The sequence below is a fragment of the Canis aureus genome, chromosome 7 (genome assembly GCF_053574225.1).
Source record: "Canis aureus isolate CA01 chromosome 7, VMU_Caureus_v.1.0, whole genome shotgun sequence".
In the NCBI taxonomy this organism is placed as follows: domain Eukaryota; kingdom Metazoa; phylum Chordata; class Mammalia; order Carnivora; family Canidae; genus Canis; species Canis aureus.
Window position 1 is genome coordinate 66,740,683 of NC_135617.1, and position 27,358 is coordinate 66,768,040.

At 52.5% G+C, this 27,358-nt stretch overlaps 1 protein-coding gene across 2 annotated transcripts in view; it reads left to right on the forward strand.

The window, feature by feature from the left end:
• The first annotated feature begins 218 nt into the window (after nt 1-218).
• Nucleotides 219-27,358, forward strand: part of CPNE5 (copine 5) — a 90,179-nt gene continuing 63,039 nt past the window's right edge. Inside the window, exons 1-3 of one of the 2 annotated variants that reach the window (XM_077904219.1) lie at nt 219-664; nt 15,613-15,653; nt 16,436-16,482. In XM_077904219.1, the coding sequence (XP_077760345.1) occupies nt 570-664; nt 15,613-15,653; nt 16,436-16,482 (183 nt within the window). In that variant the 5' untranslated portion in view covers nt 219-569. The remainder of the gene's footprint in view (nt 665-15,612; nt 15,654-16,435; nt 16,483-27,358) is intronic. The other variant, XM_077904220.1, reaches the window with a different exon arrangement.

Sequence of the window (27,358 nt, forward strand, 5' to 3'; positions counted from 1 at the left end):
CCGCAGCCCGGGCGCCCGGGAGCCCGCGCCCGAGCCGGGGAGGAGGCGGCGCCGCGGCCGGCTCCCCAGCCCCGCTGCCGCCCGCGCGCAGACCCCGCGAGAGGAGGCGCAGCCCCGGCGTCCCCGCTCCGCGCTGCCGGCGCCCGGCCACCCCCGCGCCCGCGCCCGCGCCCGCCCCGGCCCCCACGCCCCCTCCCGCGCCCGCACCCCCTCGTCCCCCCGAAGCTGCACGCCGCTCTCCACGACGCCGCGCGTCCCTCCCGGTGACCTCCCCCCGCGCCCCTCCGCCTCCCTCCGCCGCGCCCCGGCTCCCCCGCACCTGGCCCCCTGCGGGCCCCCGGCCTCCTCGCCGCGGCCCCCGCTCCCTCCCCTCGCCGCGGCCCCGCTCCCTCCCCTCCGCCCCCCTTCCCTCTCTCACTTCCCACGCCCCCTCTTCGCGCTCCTCTCTCCTCCCTTTGCCGCCCAGCGCCGGCTCCGGAGTTGGGGGAGAGCCCAGGGTTTCAGTCGCTTTGGAGGAGGCGTGAATCGCGCAGGGATTGACTAATCGGGGGTGGGGGGCGCGGTGGGCGATGGAGCAGCCCGAGGACATGGCGTCGCTGAGCGAGTTCGATTCCTTGGCGGGCAGCATCCCGGCCACCAAGGTGGAGATCACCGTGTCCTGCAGGTGAGCGCCCGCCGGCCGGTCCCCCCGCCCCGCCCCGCGCCGCGCCGCGCCCGGCCCTGGAGCCCCGCGGCCTCCGCCGCCCGGACCCCTCCCGTCGCGCCCCCTCCAGCTTCCAGGACCACCGCTGCCCGCCTGCGGCCGAGCCCTGCCCAGCCACGGGGGGGGGGGGGCGGCGGAATGGGAGGCCAGGCTCGGGGTCGCACCGCGGAAAGTTTGCACTCCAGGCTGTTGCCGGGAGGAGAAAGGCAGACCCGGGAGGAGGAGAGGGAGGTTGTGAAAGGCCATCCCAGGGTCTCAGCACAGGCGATTTCCGATCACCTCCTCCCCAAATGGAGAAGTGGGTGATTTGCCCCATCCTTCCCAGGCATACCCAGCCTCTGCCTTCCATGCCCTTCTCTCCTGCCGTCTCCCTGCTGCTTTGCCCCAACACCCTCCTCTCCTCTGCCCCCACCCACTGTCCCAGACCCCAGGATTTACAGCTTTTCTTCACCTCCAACAGCAAAACTGACTCGTGGAAAAGGATCAGATTGATTCATTCATACTGAGCTGTGGATAACTGATAACAACTTCTTCAAGTGGCGCCATTAAAAACAAAACAAAAACAAAAAAAACCAATAACTTAGGTACAAAAATCTTAAGCCAAAGGACTAGAACACTGAGGATGGAATTTTAGAGTCCAGCAGGGGAGGGGAGGTGTGTTTTTGTGGGCTACCACCCCCAAATCCTCAGTCATGGCACACGGAGTCTGGGGATAACTTCTCCATCTAAGAGCCAGGTCTCCTCCTGTTTCTCCTATCTGGGGAGAAGGCTGCCCCAAGCAGTAAAGGGGCGCCGGTGGAGGAGGAGGATTTTTCTCTAGTGCAGTGGTGGCTTAGGGCTGGCCTGGGGTCCCTGCGGGGCTGAGGCTGTGAGGGGTGCTATGGGCCAGGCGGAGACCACCTTTGACATAACCCCAGAGATGCCATTCCTCCTGCCCCAATGACCAACAGCATTTCCAGAGTCCTGGCTGTGCCCTTGTAACAAATCACCCACCCCATTTTTATCCAGGTCCCTCTCTGGTCAGAGCCTTCACTCGCCCTCATGGCCTCCCAACCTTCTTTTCCAAAGTTGTGGCACTGATGTTGGTGTGTGTGTGTGCGCGCGTGTGTAGACAGAGCCTGAGGAGCAACTGGGGATTTGAGGGCGAGTGGGAGCGAGGGCTAGTGCGGTGGAACACAGCCCCCTTCCCCCTGCCAGACCCTTCCTGGGTCTCCTGTGGTAGCTTCCACATGTCTCCGCCATGGTCGCACACATCACTATCAGAATTATGTCCTGACACCATTTGCATCTTGCCATGGCTCTGCTGGGAGATTCCTGATGGCCCATTAGCTCCCATCTCACCTCCTCAGCCATCAACAGTTGCCACAGCCTGCCTTCCCTCCCCTGTGGAGCACACATCCCTGCGCCTGATGCTCCCTCCCAGCTTGTCAGGCTTGTGTCAGAGCTGTCTCCAGATTCTTGTCACCGCTGAGCTCCGAGCAGCCAACTCCCCATCCTGATTTCACCCCTCCTTCATCTCTGCTGGCTCATGTCCCCCCATCCTGAAAAGTCCAGCCTCATGCCCCCCCCCCCCACCTCCAGCTGTCCTTCTCACCCATGAGACACCCAGCCAGCATCACACAGGCTTCTGTGTCCTCTAGGTCCTGAGTACTCAGCCAGGGCCAAGGGTTCACTCACACACTGAGCACTGAATCTCTGAAGACACCTCAGGTACGGAGACTTCATCCCTCTTCCCCCAAAGCAACCGTAGAAGCAGTGGAGGACAGGGATCCCCACCCTGGCTCTGACCCGTGACCCCTCTACTGCAGTGGAGTTGGAGGAGGCAGAGGGCATGTGGTCATGTAGCTTTGGAGTCCAACACCTTGAAATGGATTTTGCTCCACCCTTTGAGGCAAACTTTTAGCCTCCATTGCCCCTGTTTGTCAAATGCACACGATGAACCTGTATTTGAGAAATCTTTGCTGAGGTAGCTCACATGCTTCAAAAAGTGGTTGGCATGAAGTGGGATATTCAACAAATATTGTTGGAAGAACTAACTTAAGGAACAGAGGATCATGAAGCCCCCAGCACACTACTTTGCACTTGCTGGGCATGTAACAGATGCTCCGTGAGTAGCCATGATGATTACCGTAAGGCAGTAGTATTTGGCCCCTCCTGTTTGCTCTCTGAAAGTGGAGGTGTCCAAAGGACTCAAACCTTTTGCCTAAGAAGTACCTTGGGGTGCACCCGAGTTCCTGAGGAATGTAGTTTGGGATCAACCCTCCCAAAGGATAGGTATCTCTTCCCTCTCAAAGGACATGATCCATCAGACTGAGGAAGGCCTGACTCAGGCCCTGCTCCTGGTTTCCTGAAAGCTAGAGTGTGGAAAGTGGAAGGGTTTTGGTAGGAAGAATGAGGAGGCAGGAGGCCCCTGGAACAGAGGAGGCCAGAAAACAGTCCAGATGGGCTTGAAATTGTAAATCCATCTCTTTGCCTCAGCCAGGTCCAACTGTTTAGGTTCTACAAGAGACAGAATGAGAGAGAGAGAGAGAGAGAGAGAGAGAGAGAGAAGGCAAAGGGGGAGGGGTTTAAGAAGAAGCTTAGGGAGGAGGGAGAGCTGCACAGATTGGCTTTCTCCAGCATATCTTACATTCCGTGGTCATAAGTCTTCCTCCACTATATCCCATGGTCAGCACTGACTGGGTCCCAGGAGAAGAGGCCTAGGGATGCCCTGCTCTGAGTCTCCCAAGTGACCCCTTCTGGTAGGCATGGAGCAGTAAGCAGGCAGGGGGGTTGGGGGGGTGAGAACTCCAGTGGGCTTTAGAATAGGCAGCTGGGGTTGAGGAGGCCATATTTCAGGGAACTGGAAACCAGCCTTTCTCAGTGCCAGTTACCTTCCCTCTCTGCTCTGCTCCTCAGAAAGATCCCTGCTACCCCCTGCACCCCCAGGAACTCTCTGCAGTTGCCTAGGAGAAGACCCAGCCCCTTGCCATGCCTATCCTAGGAAACTCCTAGTTGAGAAAAGCTGCCTGGTAAAGGTGCATGTCTGAGCCCCAGCACAGAACCACCTGGAGGCCTAGCCACACCTCCCCTAAAGCCACCTGACAGTGTGGGATGGACATATTTGGGTCCCTGCTTTGGGTAGAGTGGCTCTTGGGCTAATCTAAAGTCCACCCCCAAACAGTTGTTTTTGCCAACTTTGGTGAATTCAAGGTTGAATATTGTAAAGCTTCTGGTTGTTTGGCTCAGTGGTTAGGAACATGAGCTGTGGGGTATATCTACCTGGGTTCAAATCCCAGCCCTGTCCTCATGATACTGCATAAACTACTTAATCTGTGCCTCAGTTTCCTTATCTGTAAGAGATGTGTAGTAATTCTTATCACAGCTCTGAGGATAAAATAGATTAATCCATGAGTAGTAATTTATTTGCCTTTATTTGATACCTGGGAGTAAATAAAAATCTTTCTAGTTGGGTCCCGGGGTTTGTGTGGGTCCTGGAGATCTGAACCATCTAGAGATTCTTTTTCACTTCTCTTCCCCTCAGCTTTATTGAGATATATTTGACATACTGTATACATTTAAATATTCTGAGGGGTTGTTTTGGGGGTGAGTAGGGTAGATGGGTTTGTGGAACCAGATACCAGCAGACATTGTAGAAAATGTGAGCCACAAGCTTCTCTTTCCTCTGATGGTCTTGTTCGACCTTTCCTAACTATTAGCCTCCCTGCAGACCAGGTCAAAACTCAGCTATCCAGTGTTCCATTCCCCAAAGTCCTCACTATTTTTCAGGTCTCTCCATGCAGGGATCCAGATTGGCAGCGTGTTGCTTAGAAAGAGTGATTTGCATTTTTTATGTAACAGGAAACCTTTGCACTTCCAGAGGATCTGCTGGAAGAAGGGATGCACGGTTTCACATGGTGGGGCTCCTGAGACCCATCTGGAAGACGAGGAGGGGAGAGTCCAGAGGCAGGGAGTTTCTTGGCCGTGCTGGAATCTCTCAAGCAGCTGCCCTGTCCTTGCCAGCGGGCGGGGCTGGTAGGCAGCCGTTGCCTCTGCCCCCAAGATATTTTCTGCTTGTCTGTTCAGGTTGGCGGTTTGCTGCCCTGGGGCCTGAGAGGCAGCCTAGCTCAGGAGCTGTGCCCTGGGCCTCTCAGGAGTGTGAATGGGCTCTGAATGCTTTCTTCTGACAGGCATGGGGAGGGCAGCTTTGGGGAAGGAGGAGCCTGGGGACAGTGTGGCAGCTGTCAAAGCCAGAGCTAGGAGAAAGAGGTCCATCCAGCCACCAGAATACTCCAGGGCACTTGTTAGTGGAGCCAGGGGAATGAGAACAGTGGGATTTACTGAGTGCTCACTACATGCTAGGCGCTTTACATCAGTATGAGGCTCAACCATATGCAGTTGCCTATATTCAATGGTTTTTGACCTACTGGAGTAGCAATTTGATTCAAATTGAGATTATGGATTATGATGTTCATTTTCAATTGCCTAGTAACAAATTGCCCCAAAGCTAGCGGTTTCTCATCTTACAGTTTCTGTAGGTCAGAAGCATGGGCACAGCATATTTGGCGTCTCTGCTACCGCCTCCCCAGGCTGACATCAAGGCGTCTGCAGGGGTTCTGATCCTCATCTGAGGCTCCTGGCCCAGGCCACGCCCATTTAGATGGTTGGGAGGATTTGATTCCTCGCAGCAGCGATGAGATTGAAGTCCTGTTTTCCTGCTGGCTGTTGGATTGGGATGGTTCCCAGCTCCTAGAGGCCACCCTCAAGGCCTAGGCATGTGGGCATGGCAGCTTCCTCCTTCCCAGTCTGCCATGACGGAGTGCTATATAAGTAACAGTAATCACAGGAGTGAGTATCCATCACATTCCCAGGTCTCACCCACACTCAAGGGGAGGGGATCATGCAGGCTTGTACACGGAGGTGAGGGGGGTTAGGACTCTTGGGGACCATCTTAGATTGCTGCCTTCCACAGTGACTATATCTTTTTAACCTTTCAATAGTCCTATAAAGTAGGGAGTAGTATTTTCCCTTTTTTTTTTAAATTTTTATTTACTTTATGATAGTCACAGAGAGAGAGAGAGAGAGAGGCAGAGACACAGGAGGAGGGAGAAGCAGGCTCCATGCACCGGGAGCCCGATGTGGGATTCGATCCCGGGTCTCCAGGATCACGCCCTGGGCCAAAGGCAGGCGCCAAACCGCTGCGCCACCCAGGGATCCCTAGTATTTTCCCTTTTTGATTAGGAAACCAGAGCTCAGAGAGATTAAGGGACCTACCCGAGGTTACAGTTAGCACATTTTGGAGAAGGGGCTCCAAATCCAGTTTCCTCAGACTTCAAAGCCTTGAGGCCTTCTTGAGGTTGGGGGTTGAGTTCTCCATGAGGGTCATGGTAGGGGCCTGGGTACCAGTGATAGTAGATGGTACCAAGGAGCTGCTGCACTCTCTCTAGGGATGGAAGAGGCCTTCCTTACTCAGAGATGCCTCTGGCTCTGGGAGGCAAACCCAGAACTGGAGAAATCTCTAGGAAGCAGAGGCCAGAGAGTCAAGGGATGGCAGCCAGCTTTCCATGGCATCCAGATCTCATGGTGGTAGCTTACCATCCCTCCTCTCTCAGCTCACAGTTCTCCCTGCTTCAACCCAAGGGCATTGCTGGAGATGCCCTACCACTTGGAGGAGAAGGTAGGAAGGAGGTAAGGGGAATAAGGTTGGAAAGCTTGGGGGCACTGAGTATCAGGTTCAGCTAGAAATGCTTTGTCTATGGATAACAGAAAATCTGTTAGTGGCTCAAACACAAAATATATTTATTTTTCTCAGATCACAGTGAGTCTGGAGGTAGGTTATCCCAGTGTGGGTTTATCAGCTCACTTTACTATCGAAGACCCAGCAATCTTTCTCCTCTTCCATCACCCAAATGGTGGGCCTCATTGTTGCAAAATGGCAGCCTCTGTTCCAGGCATCACAACCACATCCAAAGATAGGAAGCAAGGCATAGGGCCAAAGGCTTCTCTTTGACAAGTTCTTTTTATCTGAAAAGCGCAGTCCCTCCCAAAACCTCTCACCAGACTTCCCCTTCTATTTTAATGGGTAAAGCCAGGTCTCATGTCCACCCCTAGACTAACATGTTAATTAGCATGGGCTGCAGTAACCAAATACCATAGACTGGGTGGCTTAAACAATAGAAATTTATTTTCTACTGTTCTTGAGGATGGGAGTCTGAGATCAAGGGGTCAGCATAGTTGGGTTTTAGGGAGGACCCTCTTCCTGGCTTCAGATAGCCACCTTCTCACTGTGTTCTCATATGACAGAGAAAGAGAGATCAAGCTCTCTGGGGTCTTATACAGGCACTAATCTCATCATGGGCCTCACCCTCATGACCTCAGATAACCCTAATTGCCTTCCAAAGGCCATGTCTCCAAATACTGTCACATTGGGATTAGTGTTTCTTTCAATATATAAATTTTAGGAGGTACACAATTCAGTTAATAGCAACAAGGGACAGGAACGTGCCTTCTAAGACTTTGGATGTTTCCATCAGATACCTGAACCAATGTGGGTTCTGTTAGCAGGAAGAGAGTGAGGAATGCTTGCTAGGTGGACAGCCATGGACTCTGCCACACGAGGCTTTCCAAGTGATCCATAGCAACCCGAGCTCCCTGGGGGTGCCAGGGGCCTAGAGTTTGGCATCTCTGAGGACTAGCTCCTCAGATTTTCCTGCAGTCAGTAGACAGCCTGTGTTAGGTGACTGGGGACTGATTTTCCAAGCACGGCTTGGCCAGATCCCTGACTACCTCTCTTCTTGTTTTCTGCACAAGGCGAAAAAACCCAAAACAGTATGATAAATTGACAAACATTCCTGACAAAACACAAGGCAAGGTGCCTCTGTCCTCTCTTATCACCTGCCTCCGATGGGCTAGGGTAGTGCCTGAAGGTCGCTATGGGAGAGCTGTATGCCTTTAGACCTTGAAGAATCCTCGGCAGGACACTGAAAGTCAAGGTGATTCCCAGCTTACCCTCTCCAAAATCTTGGCAGGTTGTTCAAGTTCTCCATCAAGTTTCTCAGTCTCTCCATCTGTAAAATAGGGGGAAATATTGGTCCTGTCCACATTCTATAAGGTTGCTATGAAGACAAAAGAGGTTGTATTTTATGAGGTTCTATGTAAACTGGAATGTGCTAAATAAAATTAATGGTGCTAATAGGCACCAGTAACTGATCACTACTGATACATTCATTCCTTCGATAATTGATACTGATCCTCATTTGCTATTGAGCCTTTACAGTTTGAAGTGCCGAGGATACAGTGGTGAACAAGAATGACTGTCCCATAGAACTCACGATGGTGTGTGTGTAGGGGATATAACAAATGTGTTCATTTTTTTTATTAAGCCAATAATGTCTGTTAAGATAGGTGCTCTGCAGGTAAGTTTGGTGTCGTAGGGGACACTTTATTTTTTAAGATTTTATTTATTTATTCATGAGAGACAGACAGAGAGGCCGAGATACAGGCAGAGGGAGAAGCAGGCTCCCTGCGGGGAGCCCGATGCAGGACTCGATCCCAGGACCCCAGGATCATGACCTGAGCCAAAAGCAAACGTTCAACCACTGAACCATCCAGGTGCCCTGGTTGGGGCACTTTAGACAGGATAAGCAGGTGACTTTGAGGTGAGATCCAAAGGATGAGAAAGCCAGCTGGGGGAGGATCTGGGGAAGGTAATTCAGTTAGGGAGAACAGGAAGTGTAAAGGCCCTGTGGCAGGAAAGACTTAGGTATGCTTGCAAAACTGCAGGGAGGCTGGTGTGGCTGGAGCAGTGTGAGGTAGAGAGTGAAGGGGGAATGAGGTTCGAGAGGAGATGGGGGACGTGGGGGTGGAGGGAGTGTGCGAGTCATGGCCTTGTGACCCACGCTAAGGAGTTTGGTACTCTAAGAGCATTTGGAAGTTTAAGGTGGTTAAACAGGAGTAATATGATCTGATGCGTTTTTTTTTTTTTTTCCTTTTAAAGGTTTATTTATTTATTTTAGAAAGAGAGAGTGGTGAGGAGGGGCAGAGGGAGAGGGAGAGAGAGAGTCCCAAGCAGACTCCATGCTGAGCACAGAGCCAACATGGAGCTCGATCCCAGGACCCCGAGATCATGACCTGAGCTGAAACCAAGAGTTGGATGCCTAACTGACTGTACCACCCAGGTGCCCTGATCTGATTTGTTTTCTAAAAAAACTTTGGTTACTGTGAAGAGAAGGGGCTGGGGCAGAGTGGGGTAGGACAGGGGGAGTGGGGTAGGACGGGGAGAGGCAGGAGTTGAAGTACGTTGCCAGGCAGGAGGCTACTGCAGCACCCAGGGGAGACAGTGGTGACAGTGGTGTGGGGAAGAGCAGACAGATTTGGAATGTGTTTTTGAAGGAGAAGCCTTTAAGACTTGATGAATAGGACGAGAGGGGGCATAAAGGAGAAAGTAATCGAACATGTTTCCTGCATTTCTGTTTTTAAGCTATTGGTTTCGTGATGGCAGAGGGCAGGGACATGACTCCATAAGACAGATGAAGAAACTGAGGTTAAGTAGCTTGTCCAGGGTCACAGCACTACCCAGTGGCCATGTGGGGATCCCAGTGTGGATGCACATGAGGCCAGAGCTCTTGCTGTCTTCCTTCGGCCATGTAGCATGGGAGAGATAATTATTCCAATAAATAATAATAATAATAATAATGCAAAAAAGCCTCAGGAAGGAGAGCTCTTTAAGCCATGTGCAAATTACTTTTTAGACCTTGATGAGGTGGCTTGGCAGGGAGACAATGCTTCCGGGTGAGGAGCGGGATCTGAAAGGGGAGATGGGTGAGTGCCAGGGGCTGGGGCTGGGTGCCAATGTCCCTTTCCTCCTCAGCTCCTTCCTCTTCCTTTCGAGGATTGCTTCTGTGAGGATTGCTTCTGCGTGTTTGGGCAGAGAGCAGGGCAGAAGGAGACGGACAAGCCCCCCAGTTCTTCTCTTCAGCCCTGATGAGGCCAGGGGCAGGAGAGGGGAGAGTGAGAATGGGAGGAGGCACTGCTGGCCAGGATGGGGTTTGGGGAGACCCTGGGTCTGGAAATGCAGACACTCTCCATGGGCACCTCTAGATGGGTTTGGGCTTCAGAGGTCAAACTTGGTGTGTTCCCTGGGAATTTGGGTGACATGGGGCACACCTTTCAGCCCCAGCTCCCTAGCCTCTAGAATGAGGGATGTCTACCTCCTGGCATTGATGCATAGGGTGGTGGGGTGTCAGATTAACTACCCAACAAAGGACGTGGTGCAGACTGTATCTGTGATTAACTTCCCCTCTCTCCTGCATTCTCTGCCTGCCTGGGGTGTTGGCCAGATGAGCTTGAATTGCTCCATGGAAAAAGGAGGTGTTATTGGCAGGCTCTCTGGGTCCGGGGATCTCTGTGGGCCTGCTCGAAATTCCTGTTTCTGCCCAATGGTGGCTCACCTGTCCCCAGTCTGCTCTCTTTAAGGAAGGCTGGACAGCCATGGTGGCCAGTGGTGGGTATGCAGCTGCTTAAGGTCCTGCTCCAGCCCATTTAGGGGGCAGGGAGGGGAGAACATGGGCATCCCTAGAGACCCTACTTCATTCTCCACAGGCCATCAGTGAGTGCTGGATTGCAGCTTACTACATGCTCGACACTTTTCTGTTTTGCCCCTGTGAGCTCTATCAATTCTCAGAAAACCCCTAGGAGAGAGGGATTTTATTATCCCCACTTTACAGATGGAGATACTGAGGCACAGAGAGGTTAAGTGAGGTCATTCACCTGGGCAAGAGCAGAGCTGACTTTTTGACTGAGCATGAGTCTCCAAATCTGCATTCAGTGCCCCCCACCTTTTGCCAGATGTTGAAGGGATGCTTAGGGAGGGTTGTTGGGAAAAAGATGAACCATCTTTCCTTAACTTTTTAACCTCACAAACCTCTTTGGGAATCTGATGACCAGCTCTCCAAAAAGAATGCATCCGTATGTACCCATATGCCACATTTTGCTTACAGTTCCAGGGAGTCCGTGGGGGGACCCCTGACCCAGGGAAAGCTGAGGGTGAGTGCTCTGAATGTGTTTCCTCCTATGCTGAGCTGGAGTCATTGCTCAGAGCTGCTGTGCAGCATTTATGGACTTTGCTTCGAGACAACCAGAGATGTGTGATGGTCAGTTTATCCAGCAGCTCAGCTCAAGAGTGAGCATATCTTGGCCTCAGACTGGGGCTCCCTGAGGGCAGGGCCATATCTCCTCCTCTCTCTGACTAGAGAGTCCCCGCCTCTACTTCCCACTCATTTAAGCCTCCCAGATGGGAGAGTGAGACCCTCAGGCTCCCTCCTTTAGCACCAGCAAAGGGGTCTTATTGTAACCTTTCCAGTGCTTTCTTCCTTTGCTGGGGGCCTGAGGACTTCTGACCTCACCAGCCAGTGCATGGTCATTTTCTTGCTGCCACTGAATTGAAAATGATTCCTTGGGGGAAAGCAGGATGGAAGGGAGCCCTGGGTTCTGTTACTGGGCCTTGGTTTAAGGAACAAAAGAAGCCAAGCTCCAGGCTGCTGAGCGGACAGCTGAAGGGTTTTATGTTCTTTTGGGGAAAAAATACATTTGCCTGTTGGAAAAAAAATTCTCTTTGAGCTCTCCAAAGACAGAAAAATGGAGAAAAAGCACTTACGGTCTGGTGTGTCAGTGCCTTCCTGGTTGGGGCCCTGCTTTGGGGCAGAAGACCTGGTTTCCCCCCTCAGCTTCTGGCTGGCTGTGTGCCTGTGGACAAGTCACTCACTGTCTGTCAGCCCGGGGAGTCCTCAGTGCTTTGGGGTGAGGGTCACAGAGGAGCTTTCAAGTGCTGCGTGGGGGTACTTTGTTCCAGTGGGGAAAGCTGAGGCCCCAGTGTCCTAACACAGAGTATTAGGATCACAGCCATCAGAAACATGATGACGGCGTGGGTGTGGGTGTGTGTAGGTGGGTGTGTATGGTGGGGAAGTTAATTGAAAGATGACTTCAAGGGCCTCATCCAGACCTGCAAAACTGGGCTCTGGGCAGGGGGCCCAGGAATCTGCCTTTTTACAAGGTGGACCCGGGCAAGTCCCAGGAAGTGAGAGGCCCATTGCTCCTGGCGGTGAAGCCATCATCTCAAGGCTATGAGAGTAGGCTCAGTGGGTCCTGAGGCTTCTGCTTGGGGTGAGACACATAGAGGGCCAAGTGTGGATGGAGTAAGGGACCAGAGAGGGTATAGGGTGCAGGGACTTAGGCAAAGGGGCAGAAGCCTCAGAGCTGAATTGGGGGAAGGACAGGGGGCCAAGGAGGAGCCTGAGGCTGGGGTGGGCGGAGCATACTCACAGTGGGGTGCTGGGAGTGTATGTGTTGGAGGTGGACTTCTTCGGACAGGCGAAGGTGGAGGTAGCTTGTGTTGCCCATCCTGTGTGTCCTTTTTCACCCAGTAGACCTGAGCACCCACCAGGAAGGTGACTGCTCTGCTCAGCAGCGGGCCAATGATGACTAACCCTCTGACCAGCCTCACTATGACCTAAAGCTCCAGAGCGGTTCCGATGGAGGATATGTGTTAGCCCTACTTTCCAGATGGGGAAACTGAGGCCTAAGGAAGACAAATAATTTGTCCAGAGCTGGGATGTGAACCCATGGACTTAACCCTGAGACTATACAGCTAAGGGAAAGTATAGGAGCCGGCCCTGAACATGACCAGACACCATGCAGGCGGAGAGACAAGAGCCTCACTCAGCCATGTGGCCATTCGTTTTGGTCTTCCTTCATCCATCTGATGTGCCAGCCCCCTGCTCTGAGTCAGGTGCTGGGCTGGCCTGCTGCAGAGGTGGGGTCCCTAGCATAGAGGGGCACACAGCCGGTGAGAGATAGATGCGCCCCTCCTTTTGCAGCCCAGGGTGTTCTGAGTGTGGACCTGGGGTCCTACAAGAAAGAGTTGCACACTGTAGACCAAAGGAGCTCAGGGGAGGGGGAGAAGAAATGGGTTGTTGATCAGAGCCTATTAGGGAATGCAGAATCCAAGAGGATAGATAGGAATGTGTCTGGAAGGGTGACAAGGACAATCTCAGCAGGGCAGAGGGAAGCCCCAGGACTCAGAGTCCAGAGGTCACTGGGCAGGGAGCTGCTGAAGCTAGACGGCTGGTTCTACTTCCTGGTGCAGGGTTGTGTCTCTGCCCGGGGAGGGTGGTGGAGCCAGGACAATCTGCTTCTCCCTGCCTGCTTCTCTTTGAAAACAAGACCCACCCCATCCCTCCCTCTGTCTCTCCTGTTTCTCCTCTCTCTCTCTCTCTCTCTCTCTCTCACACACACACACACACACACACACACACACACATACACACATTGAAATCCAGGGTCTCACTAGCCTAGACATGATGAAACCTGAATTCTAGAACACAGACCTTGGAGAGGTCAGATGCCCTCTCTCTGAGTCGCATCTTCCTGATTTGTAAAAGAATTGGAAAACGTGACCTCTGAGGTCCCTTCCAGCTTGAATGTTCTAAGGTTTTGTGCAATTACAGAATTTCATTATAGAATTCAAAGATAAACCCCAGCACTCTCTTTAATAAAGTCTTGTCCTTGGGGCCCCCTCCCCACTTCTTTATTACTTCCAGCAGCTCACCGTGCCTCAGGTTCCACCATCACAGTCTCATCTTGGTATGAAGGCATTTTGTCCTTTATTGAAATTAAGATAGACACCTCTGCCTCCAAACCTAGGATGCTGCAGGACGAGGTGGCCAACCCAGGTACCAGTCCGCCCACTTTGGGGTGGGTGAGCATACATAAAAGTGGTATCTTACCTGTCCCCTCCCTGGGGGTTCCTGCCCCCTTCAGAGCCACCTTGCATGTCATTTCATCTGTTGCTCACTGCAGTGGGCTGGGAGGTTTATCAGATGGTCTCCAAAGTGACAGCTGGCCTGGAACAGGTCTGGTGCAGGAGTGTGGAGACCAGCAGAGGGGGTGTGGGTCTTGGGGCCATGGAGGACTAACTGGGGTGGCTGCCTTCTGGGAAGAGGGCCCTGAGTGAAGAGAGTGGAACGAGGGTGGGGACCTGGGGATCCCCTTCTTGGAGACATCTCTGGGAATCTTGGGGACCAGAGCTGGGGTGACTCGTGAACACAATCTGGCACCTCCCCGGCAGCAGGGGATGCCACGTGCCGGCACCCCCACCAGGTTGCTATGGATCTGACTACCTGTGTCAGCTGGACTTTGGCCCCCTCCTCAGGATGGTGAGCACTGACTGTAGGGTCAAATTGCCCCTACAGGCTGCACTCCTGATGGCTTTGGTGGCAGTGATCCAGGATAAGGCCTCCCTATAGATCTTCCTGGCTTTACCACTGCTTGTTCCATGCCACTCCCTGAGCTTCAGTCTCCCCCCTCCTCTGGGAGAAGATGGAACAGATGATCCAGAGGGTTCCATCCAGCTCTGACAGCTGGAGTTGGCTGTCAGGAAGCCACACAGACGAGTGTGGATCACCTCTCTGTTCTGGCTCTTGTGGAGTGGAGGGAGGTGGGAGGAGGGGGAAGACCCCTGGGGACATCTGGAAGGGTGGTGGGACAAGGCTGAGATGGCTGGCAAGGGCAGAGCTTCCTTTAGGGCAATGTAGGAAGGAGCCAGTAGCTCACACAGCTGGAGGGCTCACAGGAAGTCCTTCAGGGCTGGGGTGTTTGTGGTCCTTGCACGAGTCAACAAGGGTCTTTGATGAGCAGGTCTCTCACTGGGCCTCTGGGTCTCAGTCCTTCTAGAAGACTGCCTGGGAGCTGCCAGGGTTGGGGTTGGGAAAAGGGTTGAAGAACTGGATTTTTATCCCCCAAATCCTGCTCATCATTGGTTGAAGGCTGCCCTGAGGAGCATAAACATCCTGGTATTTGCAGCTGGCTTGCCAGAGAAAGCCCCCTGGAGAGAAGCAGGCACCGGAGGAAACCCTGGCTGCATAAGGGAACTAGAAGGGCTGACAAGAGAGGGTAGGGCATCAACAATCTTCAGGGCTGGCTCTGCTGTCTCCATTGTACAGATAAAGAAACAGGCTCGAAGTTGTGTCATTTTCCAGCTAGACACTGAGTTTCCAGTGGCTGTGTTGCTTCGTGACAGCAGCAGGTCACGTGGAATGGTGAACACCAGAGGCACAGGCCCTCCCCTTGTCTGATCCCTCTATGCCCCCCTTCCACATCTGTAAGATGGGGTGATGCCTGCCCAGTACTGACCTTGCGGGGCAGGGTGAGAATTGGGAGTTAATATTTGTAGAACACTTAGCTCAGTGCCTGACCCGTCCGTGGGGTTCAAGAGTGAATGGAAGCGGGGAGGAGCGGCTTGCCCCCCGTTCTAGACCTCTCCATCCTCAGACGTGTCCATTATCCTGCTACAGTGCCTTCCAGTCTGATGATCAGGGTCACGTGTTAGCTTCTGGCCTTGACCACAGAAGGACCCTGTAAAAAATGAGTCTGCATCCTGTGGGAGGTGTCACTGGTTAATCTCTCAGCATAGATGAGCTGACCCAATAAACTGGCTATGACTCAGTTTCCCACTCAGAGAATGGGACCCTAGGTGGCTGAGTTTTGTTTGGTTGATTTTACTTTATTATTATTGTTATTTTTTCTTGAGAGGTAGAGATGTGATAAGAGGAGAATTTCTAGAACAGGCTAAGCCATTGGGCTGATGGAGATTTGACTCGAGAGTGAGCTCCTTCGGGCTGCTGGGTACCCAGGGCATGTTTGGCACTGGTAGGGGTGGGAGGTGGGTAGTCACATTCCTCCGGAAGCAGAGCCCAGGGCCCTCCCTGGGCTGGCTTTAATGAGCATTTAATAGATGTCTCCCCCAGGAGCCTCCTCTTCATGTTTTGCCTGCGGCAAGGCCTGAAGCAGTCTCCGGGTCTCACCTCAGGCTTGACTCCCTTGAGACCATCCTTTCCTCTGGCTGTGCTGACTCTTCCTCTCTCCCCCTCTTTCAGGAACCTTTTGGACAAAGACATGTTTTCCAAGTCCGATCCACGTAAGTCCTGCTCTGACACTAATAAGAACAACAGCAATGACGTTATGACCCACTGCAGTGACACACTTGAGCCCTTCCTGAGCGCCAACTATGTGCCAGGCCCCATTCCGGGTGCATTCGGGCTGTGACTGTTTTACTGATACTGTCTGGAGAAGGAGGGCTGGCGTGTCTGACCCTCCCCAGCCCCCAGGAACTTGTGAAGGACTCAACCCAACCAAGGGGGTTGGCAGGGTCAGGGTGTCTGGGACCGGAAGTTCCTAATCCCAGGGAAACCAGTACATTTCAGAGCCAGCCCCAACTGGCTGTGGTCCTGGGGGGATGAGCACTGATTTTCAAGTCCAGGGATCTAGGCCTGAGCAATGCCATTCAACTCTATCACCTTAGGCAGGTCATTGGCCTCTTGACCTCAGTTGGCTTATCAGTGGAGTGCAACTGATGCTAGTAATAGGCCTCATGAGACTGCCTTGGGCTCTAAAAGGATGACTGAATCAGGTGTCAGATGCTCTCTCCTGCCACATATCTGCAACTCAGTGCTCCACATGCCCTCTATCATGTTCTGGCCTAGATGCGAACAGCCCCTGACCCCCTCCACAAGGAGCCTCTCCCAGACATGCTTATGTTCTAGGCCCCCTTCTCCAAGCAGACCCTGCTCACTCCAGACCCAACAGTGCTACCAGGCCAAAGTCTCCTGAGGGGCCTCCCCATCCAGAGCCCTCCCCATCTGGGGCCCCCACTTTCCTTTTGGCCTGGGTCTTAACCCTGTCTTTCTCTTCTCTCCACAGTATGTGTCATGTATACTCAAGGGATGGAGAACAAGCAGTGGCGGGAGGTAGGTGGCCCCTCCCCCCCGAAACATCATCGGCCCCTCACTATCTGTCTCTTTGTCTGACTCTGGAGACATCCCACCTGATATGTTTTGAAGTGTAGCATCTAAACCCCTAGGGAAAAAAAAAAAAAATAAACCCCTAGGGAGGATAATAAGGAGTTTTGTCCCTGTTGTCGGAGGAAGAACCATAGTGAAGAGGAAACTTCCTGCCCTCTAGAAGGCAGTCGGAGGGAGAGATATGCCATGGTCTCAGGGAGCCTAAGTCTGAGGGGAGACACAGCCCTGCCCTCAGGGAGTCCCAGTCTGAGGGGAGACACAACCCCGGCCTCAGGGAGCCCCAGTCTGCACCTCAGGGAGCAGGAGACAAAGGGAGCCTAGACCCAACAAAAGGGATCTCCTTGTCTGGTGACCTAAGACATGGATATAGCAGCTAGCGCCATGTCTCCTCTAGAACAGCCTTCCCTTGTTTCTGACCAACCTGAGCAGTCAGCTAGGTGATTCCCTCCCCAGGAAACCTTCAGTGACTCCTCTCTGCTTTGGATCAAGTCCTAACTCTTTAGTCTGGCTTCCTAGCTCTGCCAAGAGCCTGGGGAGATCCCCCCCCCTCCATGACGCGACAAGAATGAGAAAGCTTCGGTAACTTAGACTTTATTAACAAACCTCCTCTTCCTTGTTGGCAGATTGGTCTGAGCATCACCTGCCCTGCTCCCCACCTCTTGTCCCTAGATGTGGCAGGAGGAAGTGGCTGAAAGGGGTGAATTTTATCCATAAAATGTATGGGAAATATTTCCATAGGGGCTGGGCTAAAGTTTACTTTTTCGCTCTCTCCAAGACTCTAAGCCAATTAAAGTGGGAATCAGATTGCTGGGGAAATGTTTAGCCTACTTAAGTGAACTAATTACTTTTGAGGCCTTTTGGCCAAGCTTCATAGACAGCACCAATGTGCTAATGTTGTGGTGATTCATTCAGGCAAGTCTGGAAGGGCTTCTTCAGAAGACACTGCTGGTCTCGCCATCAATGACCTTCAGTAATTGAGATTTGTCTCCATTTGGGTCAGGGGCCCCGACTTGCCACGTGGCATCATTACCACCCACGCCCTCAGGGTGGAGCAAGCAAAAGGCGGGAGGAGTTGGTGTCAGTTAACACTTGTGCTTCACTGCTGGCTCCAGCCCTTCTGGAAGTGGGATCTGGAGCAAGTTCCTTACCCTCTCTGTGCCTCAGTTTCTGCATATGTAATATGAGGCTAAGACCTCCCTGGTAGGCCCGTGGCGAAGGGAAAACAAGTGATGATTGTAGGGTTGCTGGTGTGTAGTCATTGCTCGGTAAATACCATTGCATAGCATCATTTAGAATGTTCAGAGCCTCCCGGTCACTCCCCCATTGTCAATATTGGCAAGAATAAGCATTGTGGTGTCCCATGCAACATCCCAGGTGCAGTGGGGAAAGAGGGAGACAGCCAAAAGAACAGTTTCACCAAAAGCATGAGCTGGATTGGAGTTTGCCGTCTGGAAGGGGAGATTCACAATCCTAACAGGAAACGGGGAGCAGAAGAGTATCAGTGAGAATAAAATGGGAATTCAGAGGAGAGAAAGTTCCGGCCAGCATGCCATGTTTAGCCAAAGCACTTTGATAGCTCATTGGACTTTTAAAAATCAAACATGACGAGACACAAGGCAGCTGGCTACGGGGTGCATGAAGTGGAGCCGTGGAGAATGTGGGTCACAAGGAACTGCAGGGATCGTTGGGCCCCACCTCCCATTCTATAGAGAGAGGCCAGAACAGGGCTCAGGTGGTGGAAGCAGGGCCCTAGACCCCCGTGCAGTGAGGGCATCCAGTTGGAGGAGCTGGGTCTCAGTGAAGCTGGGGGCCATGGCACAAGGGCCCAGCCACACAGGTGGCGACAGAAGCGAAGGCATGGGGGAGGCCAAAATGAGCAAGTCAGTCCAGGTCCGGAGTAGCTGGGCAAAGTTATAATAATAAAGGGCTATTTATAAAGGAGTGCTCGGGGTTTAGATAAAACAATGAGGGGTATGAATCACCTGGCTGGCAGGAGTAGGAAGTCATTACTACTCCAGGCCTGAGAAGGCCAGGGAGGCAGGAGGTTCCCAGAACCCCAGCAGGACTTCCCAAGAGGAGCAGGGGCCCCAGGCGATGTCACTCTCTTTCCACCCTCTACTCTCCTGTCGGTGGCCCCCCCTGGTGTAACCCCACTGGAAGCCCTGGGGTGGAGGACTGTTGATGCAGTCTACATGGGGTTGCCTCCCCCGCACTGGGCAGGGTGGACTGGGGAATGGATCCAGAGGGGCATAGAGAGACAGTCCAGGGTGGACAGTAGGCAATGAGTGAGGCAGGGCAAAATACAGCAAGAGGCCACTAAGGGAGCTCATGGCTGAGGACGGCTGGGGTCGTGTCCCTAGAGATGGAAGGGCCTGCCCTGTGGATAGTCAACACCACATGCAGCTTTCAGGGGTGACGGTGGTAGAGCTCAGCCTCATGGGTACCCCTAGGACACAGGCTTCGAGCTGTTTCTGGAGACGGGAAGACACCTTCCCTATTCCTTTGAGGCCTTATTTTTTTGCCTGATTTCTCTATGACCCACAGAGGACATTTAAAGAAAAATCCAGATCTGCCTCTGGAACTGCCTCTGGGATGGAAGAAGGCTTTTGCTCGTAAACAGGAATCAGTTCCCACCTGTTAGTTCATTGCCAAACATCTGTTAGCAGAACCTTGGCCGGGAGGGGATCATCCTGTTACTAGGAGGCGTGAAGTGCAGGCACAGCAGTTTCTCCAGGCAAGGGCCGGGTCCCGGGTTTGCACAAGGCTGTGGAGGGACGAGAGCTGTTCTCTCAGCCCCTGGCTGCCGGGTTTCAGCTGATTTTAACTGTTTGGGTCATTTTAAATGCCTTCTGAGAAAGCTCTGTCTTCCAGCACCTAAATCTGTCAATGCATTTTATGAAAATTGACTCAAGATGTAATTTTAGCCTAGCAAATTGAGCACTATTTGCATCAAGGGTTGCCTGCCTTTCTGCATGTCCCAGGGAAGGCAGGATGGCCCGGTAGGCAGGGTCCCAGAAATATTCTCACCAGGAGCACCTCTCCATTCCCCATTTGCAAAGTGTGTGGGCGGGTAATCCCTGTTCCTCGCTTGCCAGGCAGATGTCCTGGCCCAGGGCCCCTTGGAAAGGAGGAGATGGGTGTTACGGAATTGTAGGGCGTCCGAGTGCTGGACCCACACCTCCTGCAGGGCATTGGCCCCCGCGACCACACCCACACAGCCCTGCCAGGGTGCTATTTTTGAGCAGCCTCAGTTCCTAGAACATTTAACACCAGCTGGGAATGCCAGTTCATCTCTAAATGTCAACAAGAACGTGTGGATACCTACTGTGTGCCAGGGTCCTCCCGCAAAAGGGGACCAGACACTGTTTACAACCAGAGGAACTCCCTCTGGCCTCAAGAAGGTAACGATAATGACAACAGCAGTGAGAATGCTAAAAGCAGGGGTGTCTGGCTTCGGCTCAGGTCATGATCGCAGGGTCCTGGGATGGAGGCCCTGGTCAAACCCTTGTTTGTTGGCCCTTCCTCAGTAGGAAGCCTGCTTCTTCCTCTCCTTCTGTCCCCTCATCCCCCATGTTCTCTCTATCAAATAAATAAATAAATAAATAAATAAATAAATAAATAAAATCTTAAAAATTAAAAAGGAATGCTAATAGCTGACACTTCTGAAACAGTGATGTGCCGAGCACGGTTCTAAGTATTTACATGTAGTAACTAATTTAATCCTCACAACCACTCCATGCAGAAGATATTATTATTATTATTGGCCCCGTTTCACAGAGGAGGAAATCGAAGTACAGAGAAGTCAAATGTGAAAGCCACATCTGGAACATGATGTCATAAGAACGATAGTTATATATAAAGGGCAAAATTCCACTCATCCCAAATTCGACCCTCCTTAGACACACAGGACAAGTTGATTTTCTCTTCCAAATACTCTTTTCCTCAATATCTGAGGACAGCTCACACTCCTGTTATTCCACTTTGGGGCAGATTTTTTTTTTTTTTTTTAAGGATTTTATTTATTTGACAGAGAGTCAGTGGGTGAGAGAGAGCATGAGCAGGGAGCGGGGGCAGAGGGAGAAGGAGAAATAGGTTCCCTCCTGAGCAGGGAACCTGACACCAGGCTCCACCCCAGGACCCTGGGATCAGGACCTGAACTGACTGAGCCACCCAGGTGCCCCTACTTTTGGGCAGATTGAGAACATGACCATTTCTGTCAGTGCTTCCTCTATATCACGGTCTCTTGTCCCTTTACCAATCCGGTCACTCCCCGCTGGAACACCAGTCCACACAGAAGTGTTCGCCCCCCCAGAGTGAGTGTCCTGCACCGCCCACTTATTTGTCTACCATAGGTTGGCCCCCTCTGCACAGGGGCTTGAACCAGATGATCCTGCTCCTGCCTCGGGTCTCTGATTCTGTGTGTTTCTGAGGGTCGTATATCGGTTGTACTCTCTAGTATTCCCCTGGCCTTCCTGGCAAGCGTCTCTGACTTATTTCATCTTGAATGTGGGGCTTCTGGGTCTTTCTTGCACGAACTGCTATCCAAACAGGATTCCCGCAGCTCAGACTTTGCGATTGAATTTTTGGCCTTCAGTGGGAGATTTTACATTTATCTTTGTTATTTAGTAGATTTGTCATTTGGTAGATTGAGCCTGTTTGGCCGTGAAGATCATGTTGAATTATGATCGTGCATTTGGCATCTGAGTTCTGCCTCCTGGTCCTGCGTTAGCAACAGTCACTGTCTACAAGAATGATAAGGGGTTTGGAGCGACTTGGGTGGCTCAGTAGGTTAAGCATCTGCCTTCCAGGCAGGTCGTGGTCCCAGGGTCCTGGGATTGAGGCCCGAATCTGGCTCCCTGCTCAGTGGGGAGCCTGCTTCTCCCTCTCCCTAATGCTACTCCCCCTGCTTGTGCTCTCTTTCTCTCTGCCAAATAAATAAATAAAATCTTTTTTTTAAAAAAAGAGAGGTTGAACAGGATGGAGTGTTATGGTCCCGCACTGGAGATCTTTTCCCAGGTTGACCTAATTTCTCTAGTTGGTCTTTGAGGTATGCCATTCAGCCACCAAGGAGCTACATAATCTGGTTATAATCCATCCCATGTTTCTTGATCTGTTCTCCAAGTGCTTCATGAATAACCATCCTTTGCCTTGTCACATGAAGCCCTGAACTTGACATCTAGCCCTGCATTCCCAACCAGCTCTGAGATTTACTGACAACGGGACGTGGGCAAAGTCTTCTCTGAGTCTTAATTTACTCATCAATAAAATGGAGCTAGGAGTCCTTCTTAGGAGGACCAGCTAAGATAACACTGGTGGAAATGCCTGGAAATACCACTGCGATGTGCTCTTGCCCAGCTTGAGTACCCGGGTGCTCTGTCACAGTGGGAGCAGCCATACTTGGACCAAACCAAACCTGAGTTCCATTCTCTGCTTAGGACTCCAGGGTCCAATTGGCTCTAAGGAATGAGGGCTTCCAGGAGAAAGGCTTAAAGGGAAACATCTCAGCCTTGTGTGGAAGGGTCCTTCATCAGGAGGGGCTCTTCTAGGAAAATACTGGACCCAGAGGTGCCTTTATCATCATGCTGTGCCCAAACAGCATTGCAGTGTAGCACACTGGCACAGCGTGGGACCCCTACTCCCTGCCCCTCTGGTGACTCTGTTCCACCCTGCTGTTTGTCCTGGGGTATCTCCTCAGCATGCCCCCAAAACCCTGCTTCTCTGAGTGGTGGCCTATCTGGCTCCTGCCCCCTTCCAAACCCTGATCATCCTCCCTGGCTCTGACCTTGAAGTTCACTCCCATGCTCACCCCCAGCAGCCAGTGTTTTTTTTCTTCCCTTTAGCTCCTCCTGACCAGAAGAGGGCCTTTTCCTGGTTCCAGTGGCTCTCAAAATCACACCTCAGGAATTCACCTGTTTCCTGAGCCTCTGAGAGAAACCATCAACTTCTTAGCCTGGTCTTTGAGCCTCTCCCACTTGGACTGCCCTAAAATTGGCTCTGAGGGAGGAACTGGCCCTGAGTGAGCCCCTGCAGGTGCTCTGGGGCTCATCCCTAATGTTGCAGCCACCTGTGAAGAAAGATGAAGTGGTTTGTCCAAGGCCTCACTGTTAGTTGACAAAGGATTGGCATTCAAATCTGTTAGGAAGCCACCTAACCCTGGATGGCTGTCCAGAGCTGTCAGGCCTTTGGGGCAGATGCCAACAGCCTCCTACAGAAGTGGGTGTGGGCACAGCTCTGCTTCCACTGAACCTCGACACCAGAGCCTATGTGACCAGGAAAGCAGGACTTGGGCCAATTTCTGCCACACGCATCAGCACGCTAAGCTGAACCATATGGATTTGCAGTTTGCAAATTTGAAAAAAGTAGCCATTTAACATAGTCTAATGGTTAGGTTAGACTCTAATCTCATATTAGCAGTTGTCCCTAGTTACCTGCTTGTCCTTACCAGTTCAGTGAGGTCCCAGGGTCTTGCCTAAAGCTCCCTGGAAGTAGGCCGCAACAGATGATGTTCCAGCACACATGAGAATAGCGCAGCCTCCGCTGGCAGGAGAGCCCAGGGGTATCAGAAACCCAGGCCCCCTCCCAAGGCATGAGGTCTCTGCAGGTTCTCACTCCCTGCTCGAGCAAGTGCTTGAGCGCTTGTGTGGCCCTGCCAGCCATACGCGTGTCTCTCCACACCTTCCTGTTGGCTGTGAAAATCATTGCCAACCTCCCTCTGTTAAAAGGGTTCTCCAGTGCCTGCAAGATAATGTATCTGAGGTAGCGTCTCCTAGTTAGGGTTTTTCTTTTTTTTTTTTTTTATTTTTTATTTATGATAGTCACACAGTGAGAGAGAGAGAGGCAGAGACACAGGCAGAGGGAGAAGCAGGCTCCATGCACCGCGAGCCCGACGTAGGATTCGATCCTGGGTCTCCAGGATCGCGCCCTGGGCCAAAGGCAGGCGCCAAACTGCTGCGCCACCCAGGGATCCCCTAGTTAGGGTTTTTCAAATGTAACATCCACCCCTAGGGTGGATGAAACTCACTTACAAAACAATTTTAAAGATCTTATTTATTTATATTATTTATATTTATATTTTTATTTATTTATTTGACAGAGAGAGAAAGAGTGCAAGCAAGAGAGCACAAGCAGGGGGCATGGCGGGCAAAGGAAGAGGGAGAAGCAGGCTCCCCCACTGAGGAGAGAGCCTGACACAGGGCTCAATCCCAGGGCCCTGGGATCAGGACCTGAGCCAGAGGCAGATGCTTAACCAACTGAGTCACCCAGGAGCCAGTGGATCATTATTATTGCTAAACCTCGAAGCAGGAGACAAGCCTCTCTAGGAGATAGACACCAAGGCAAGCATGGGGTTGGCTTTTTAGACTGTTTTTTGCAGAGAAGAGTCCACCTCTTCAAGGCTTTCCCAAAGACCTTTGTCTCACTTGAGTCTCAGGGCCCGTGGACAGCCTCTGGTGGCCTTTGCTCTTGTCATGCAGCCGAATTTTCAGGGCCCTCATTTGCCATCAGCAGGAGCAGGCAGTCTGGGACGGACACCTGCCTTTGGGGATCAGGTAGGTCATGGGTGCCTGCTCACAGTCTTAGGGTTAGGGCTTTATCTTTTTTTTAAGATTTTGTTTATTTATCCATGAGAGACACAGAGAGAGAGTGAGAGAGAGAGAGAGAGAAAGAGGCAGAGACACAGGCAGAAGGAGAAGCAGGCTCCATGCAGAAAGCCCGATGTGGGACTCAATCCCAGGTCTCCAGGATCAGGCCCTGAGCTGAAGGCAGACGCTCAACCACTGAGCCACCCAGGTGTCCCTGGGTTAGGGCTTTAGAACCTGCTTTGGTACCTCTGACAGTGAGGTACTGTCAGAGTCCCCTGAAATTCTGACTCTGTCCCTTCCCTTCAACTCTCTGAGCTTTAGTTTTTTCCCTCAGTGGATGGGATCCTGATGTCTGCTCACTGGGCTGTGGTGGGGACTTTATGACAGAGTTGCTCAGCACAGTGCCTGGCTGTGCTCAACACTTGTCGATATTATTATGCAGTCGTGTCAGATGAAGCTGTGAAGAGGCTCTGTCCCTGCCCTACTGTTCCCTCAGGAGGAGGCTGCATGGCATTCCTGTTGCAGGTGTGGCTCCTCGTTAGCCGTTAGCCACACCTCATTACCCCCATTGGCCCTCAGCACACCCCAGATGAGGAAGCAGAGGCACAGAGAGGTCCCTGTTTCCCCAAGAGCCTCAGCTAGAGAGTGTGGAGCTGGGGCATGATATGGTCTCCTGAGTCCTCCCATCTGGCCAGGCTGCTAGCTCCAGGGTTTGATGTGGTGTCAAGGGCCAACTGTGAACTTGTGTGTGGCTTCTGCCTCCCCTTCCCCCACTCAGCCAGAGACGTTTTGTTAGTCCTGTGTCATACATTCAGCAGGAGCCTGAGATATCTCTGAAGAGAGGAGTTTGCTTTTCTGCGAAAAGCCAAGGTTCTGGTCTAGGTCGTTTGGCGGCTCATATGTACATCTCTTTACTCTTCAGTGTTAGAGTCCAGGTGCACTTCACGGTTGTGGCTGAGCTGTGGAAAGCATGGGCTCCAGAGTCAAGGTGACTGGGTCCTAACCTGGGCCACCACCTTCCCAGCTGGAGCTCTTGGGCAAGCGCCGTGGCTCCCAGGCCCGCTGTGAGGGGTGAAGGCGCTAATTCAGGGAAAGCGCTTGGCAAGAGAAAATAAAATGCTCAACAGTGACTCCTTGGAAGAAGCCCCAAAGTGAGAAACCAGAGCTTCACCTGGAGGAAACCACCGTGGGTGGTGTTACTTCAGACACCCTGATGCCACTTGGCAGGAGCTTTGGGCATTTTGGGGTGCTCTGGAGAACAGGTGCCTGTAGGGCAGGACTTGCTCAGGGCCCTCCCCACGCAGGCTGCGCCAGACCCAAGGCTCAGCCTCCTGGCAAGATCAGGGCCTGTCTGGTGCAGAGTGTTTGGCCAGGGACTTGGCAGCGAGGCTTATTGGTAAAACGGCCATTCCCCCAGGAGCTGGGACTTTTTAACAGATTATCTGCAACAATGGCTAATTGGGAACCAAGCCTTTTGTCAGGAAGTCTTTCATTATAAACTTGGCCCTTGCTGCTGCTCTCTGGGGCCAGGGAGGGAAAATTCTCCATCCAGGCCTGAGCAGGGGGGAAGGCCTTCGGAGCCTCCATTCTCCTCACTCACCTCTGCCCTTCCTCACCTAGAGGCCTTAACACAACAGGAAATGGTCTGGAAAGTACCAGGCCACAGAAGTCATGGTTCACCCTGCTGGGCTTAGCCCCTTCCTCTCTCTGGGCCTGGCTTTCCTCACTCTCTGAGGAGGAGAGGGTGGCAGCAGAATCCTGGACCCCTCCAGTGAGGGAAGCGCAGAGAACTTCCCAGACCAAGACAGTGCGGCTCTGGTACGGAACCAGGTCCTCTGTGCTCCCCCTCGAAACCTAGGCCCTAGTGCCCAGACCTCGGGCCATTCTCCAGCCTCGGGCACCTGCTGGACCCCTGTTCCCAGCACCAAGCACACCGCCTTTTCCAATTTCTATTTGAGTCAGATAGCTTTCTGGCCTCCTCTAATTTTAATCCCGGTGAACATGATTCATGAGGGGCCAGGGCTGGGCTCTGCAGCAGGGCTTTTAGAATCACCAATTAAGGAGCCTTCAATTATATATGAAAATTATAGGGGAGCTTGGGCTGGGGAAGGGGGGCAGCTTCGACGTGGAGAGCAGTCTGTCAGCTCCGGCCTCCTTCTGTCCCAGGCAGCACAGCCACTGGGGGTTTGCAGCTGGAGGGAGGTCTCTGGAGCTTCATCCAGCTGTAATTTGTAAAAAGGCCAGAGCTACTTAAATCTGGGGCCGTGAACATTGTTCAGGCTTGCAGAGCCACCCACTCATTATTGAGGCAGGGGACTGTGGTGAACACCATTGGACGCGGTGGCTCCGTCACTCCTGGAAGCCCTGGTCCTCCCTCCCCACTGCTGGGTGCCTCCGGGAGGTCCTTCTGGCCTCCCCAAGCTCCATTCTCTCATCCCATAAAATGGGAGAACAATAATAACGTCTCCAGGGGTCATTGAGGGCATTAAATGAGATCATGGATGTCGAAGTGTTTTGAAGATGGGAGTCACTATACTAAGCAGAAGAAGAAAGAGAATTTGATGGAAGGAAGACCTGAGAGAAACCTGACAGAGGGGGTGACAGGCTTTTAGGAGAACAAGGGTGCTGCTCAGGGCTAGGGCTGACCTGGCCTGGGTTCCCATCACAGCCCTTTTCCTAATGAGCTGTGTGACCGGTGTCACAGCATGAACCCTTCTTCTCTGACTCTCTTTTCTCATTGGTTGAGAGGATTTTGTTCTTTCCAGCTCCAGAATCTTTAGGTTCTAGGTCAAGTTGTTAATCAACAAATGTTTATGGAAATCACAGGAGGGGCCAGGAGGGTATGCGTGTGTGTGTATGTGTGTGTGTGTGTGTGTGTGTGGCGGGGGGGGGGGTCTGTAGGGATTGGAAGTGTTGGTGGGGGGCACCTGGGTGGCTCAGTGGTTGAGTGTCTGCCTTTGGCTCAGGTCATGATCCCAGGGTCTCAGGATCGAGTCCCATGTCAGGCTCCCTGCATGGGGCTTGCTTCTCCCTCTGCCTGTGTCTCTGCTTCTCTCTCTCTCTCTCTCTGTCTCTCATGAATAAATAAATAAAATGTTTAAAAATAAAAAGGAAATGTTGGTGGGGGGTGAGCAGAGGAATAGGTCAGGCTCACTCTTCTGTGCCATGTGACCTGGGGCTACCCCGACCCTCAGGAAGAGCCAGCAAGGTGGAAGAGAGAGCAAGCATTGAAGAAGTTCAGA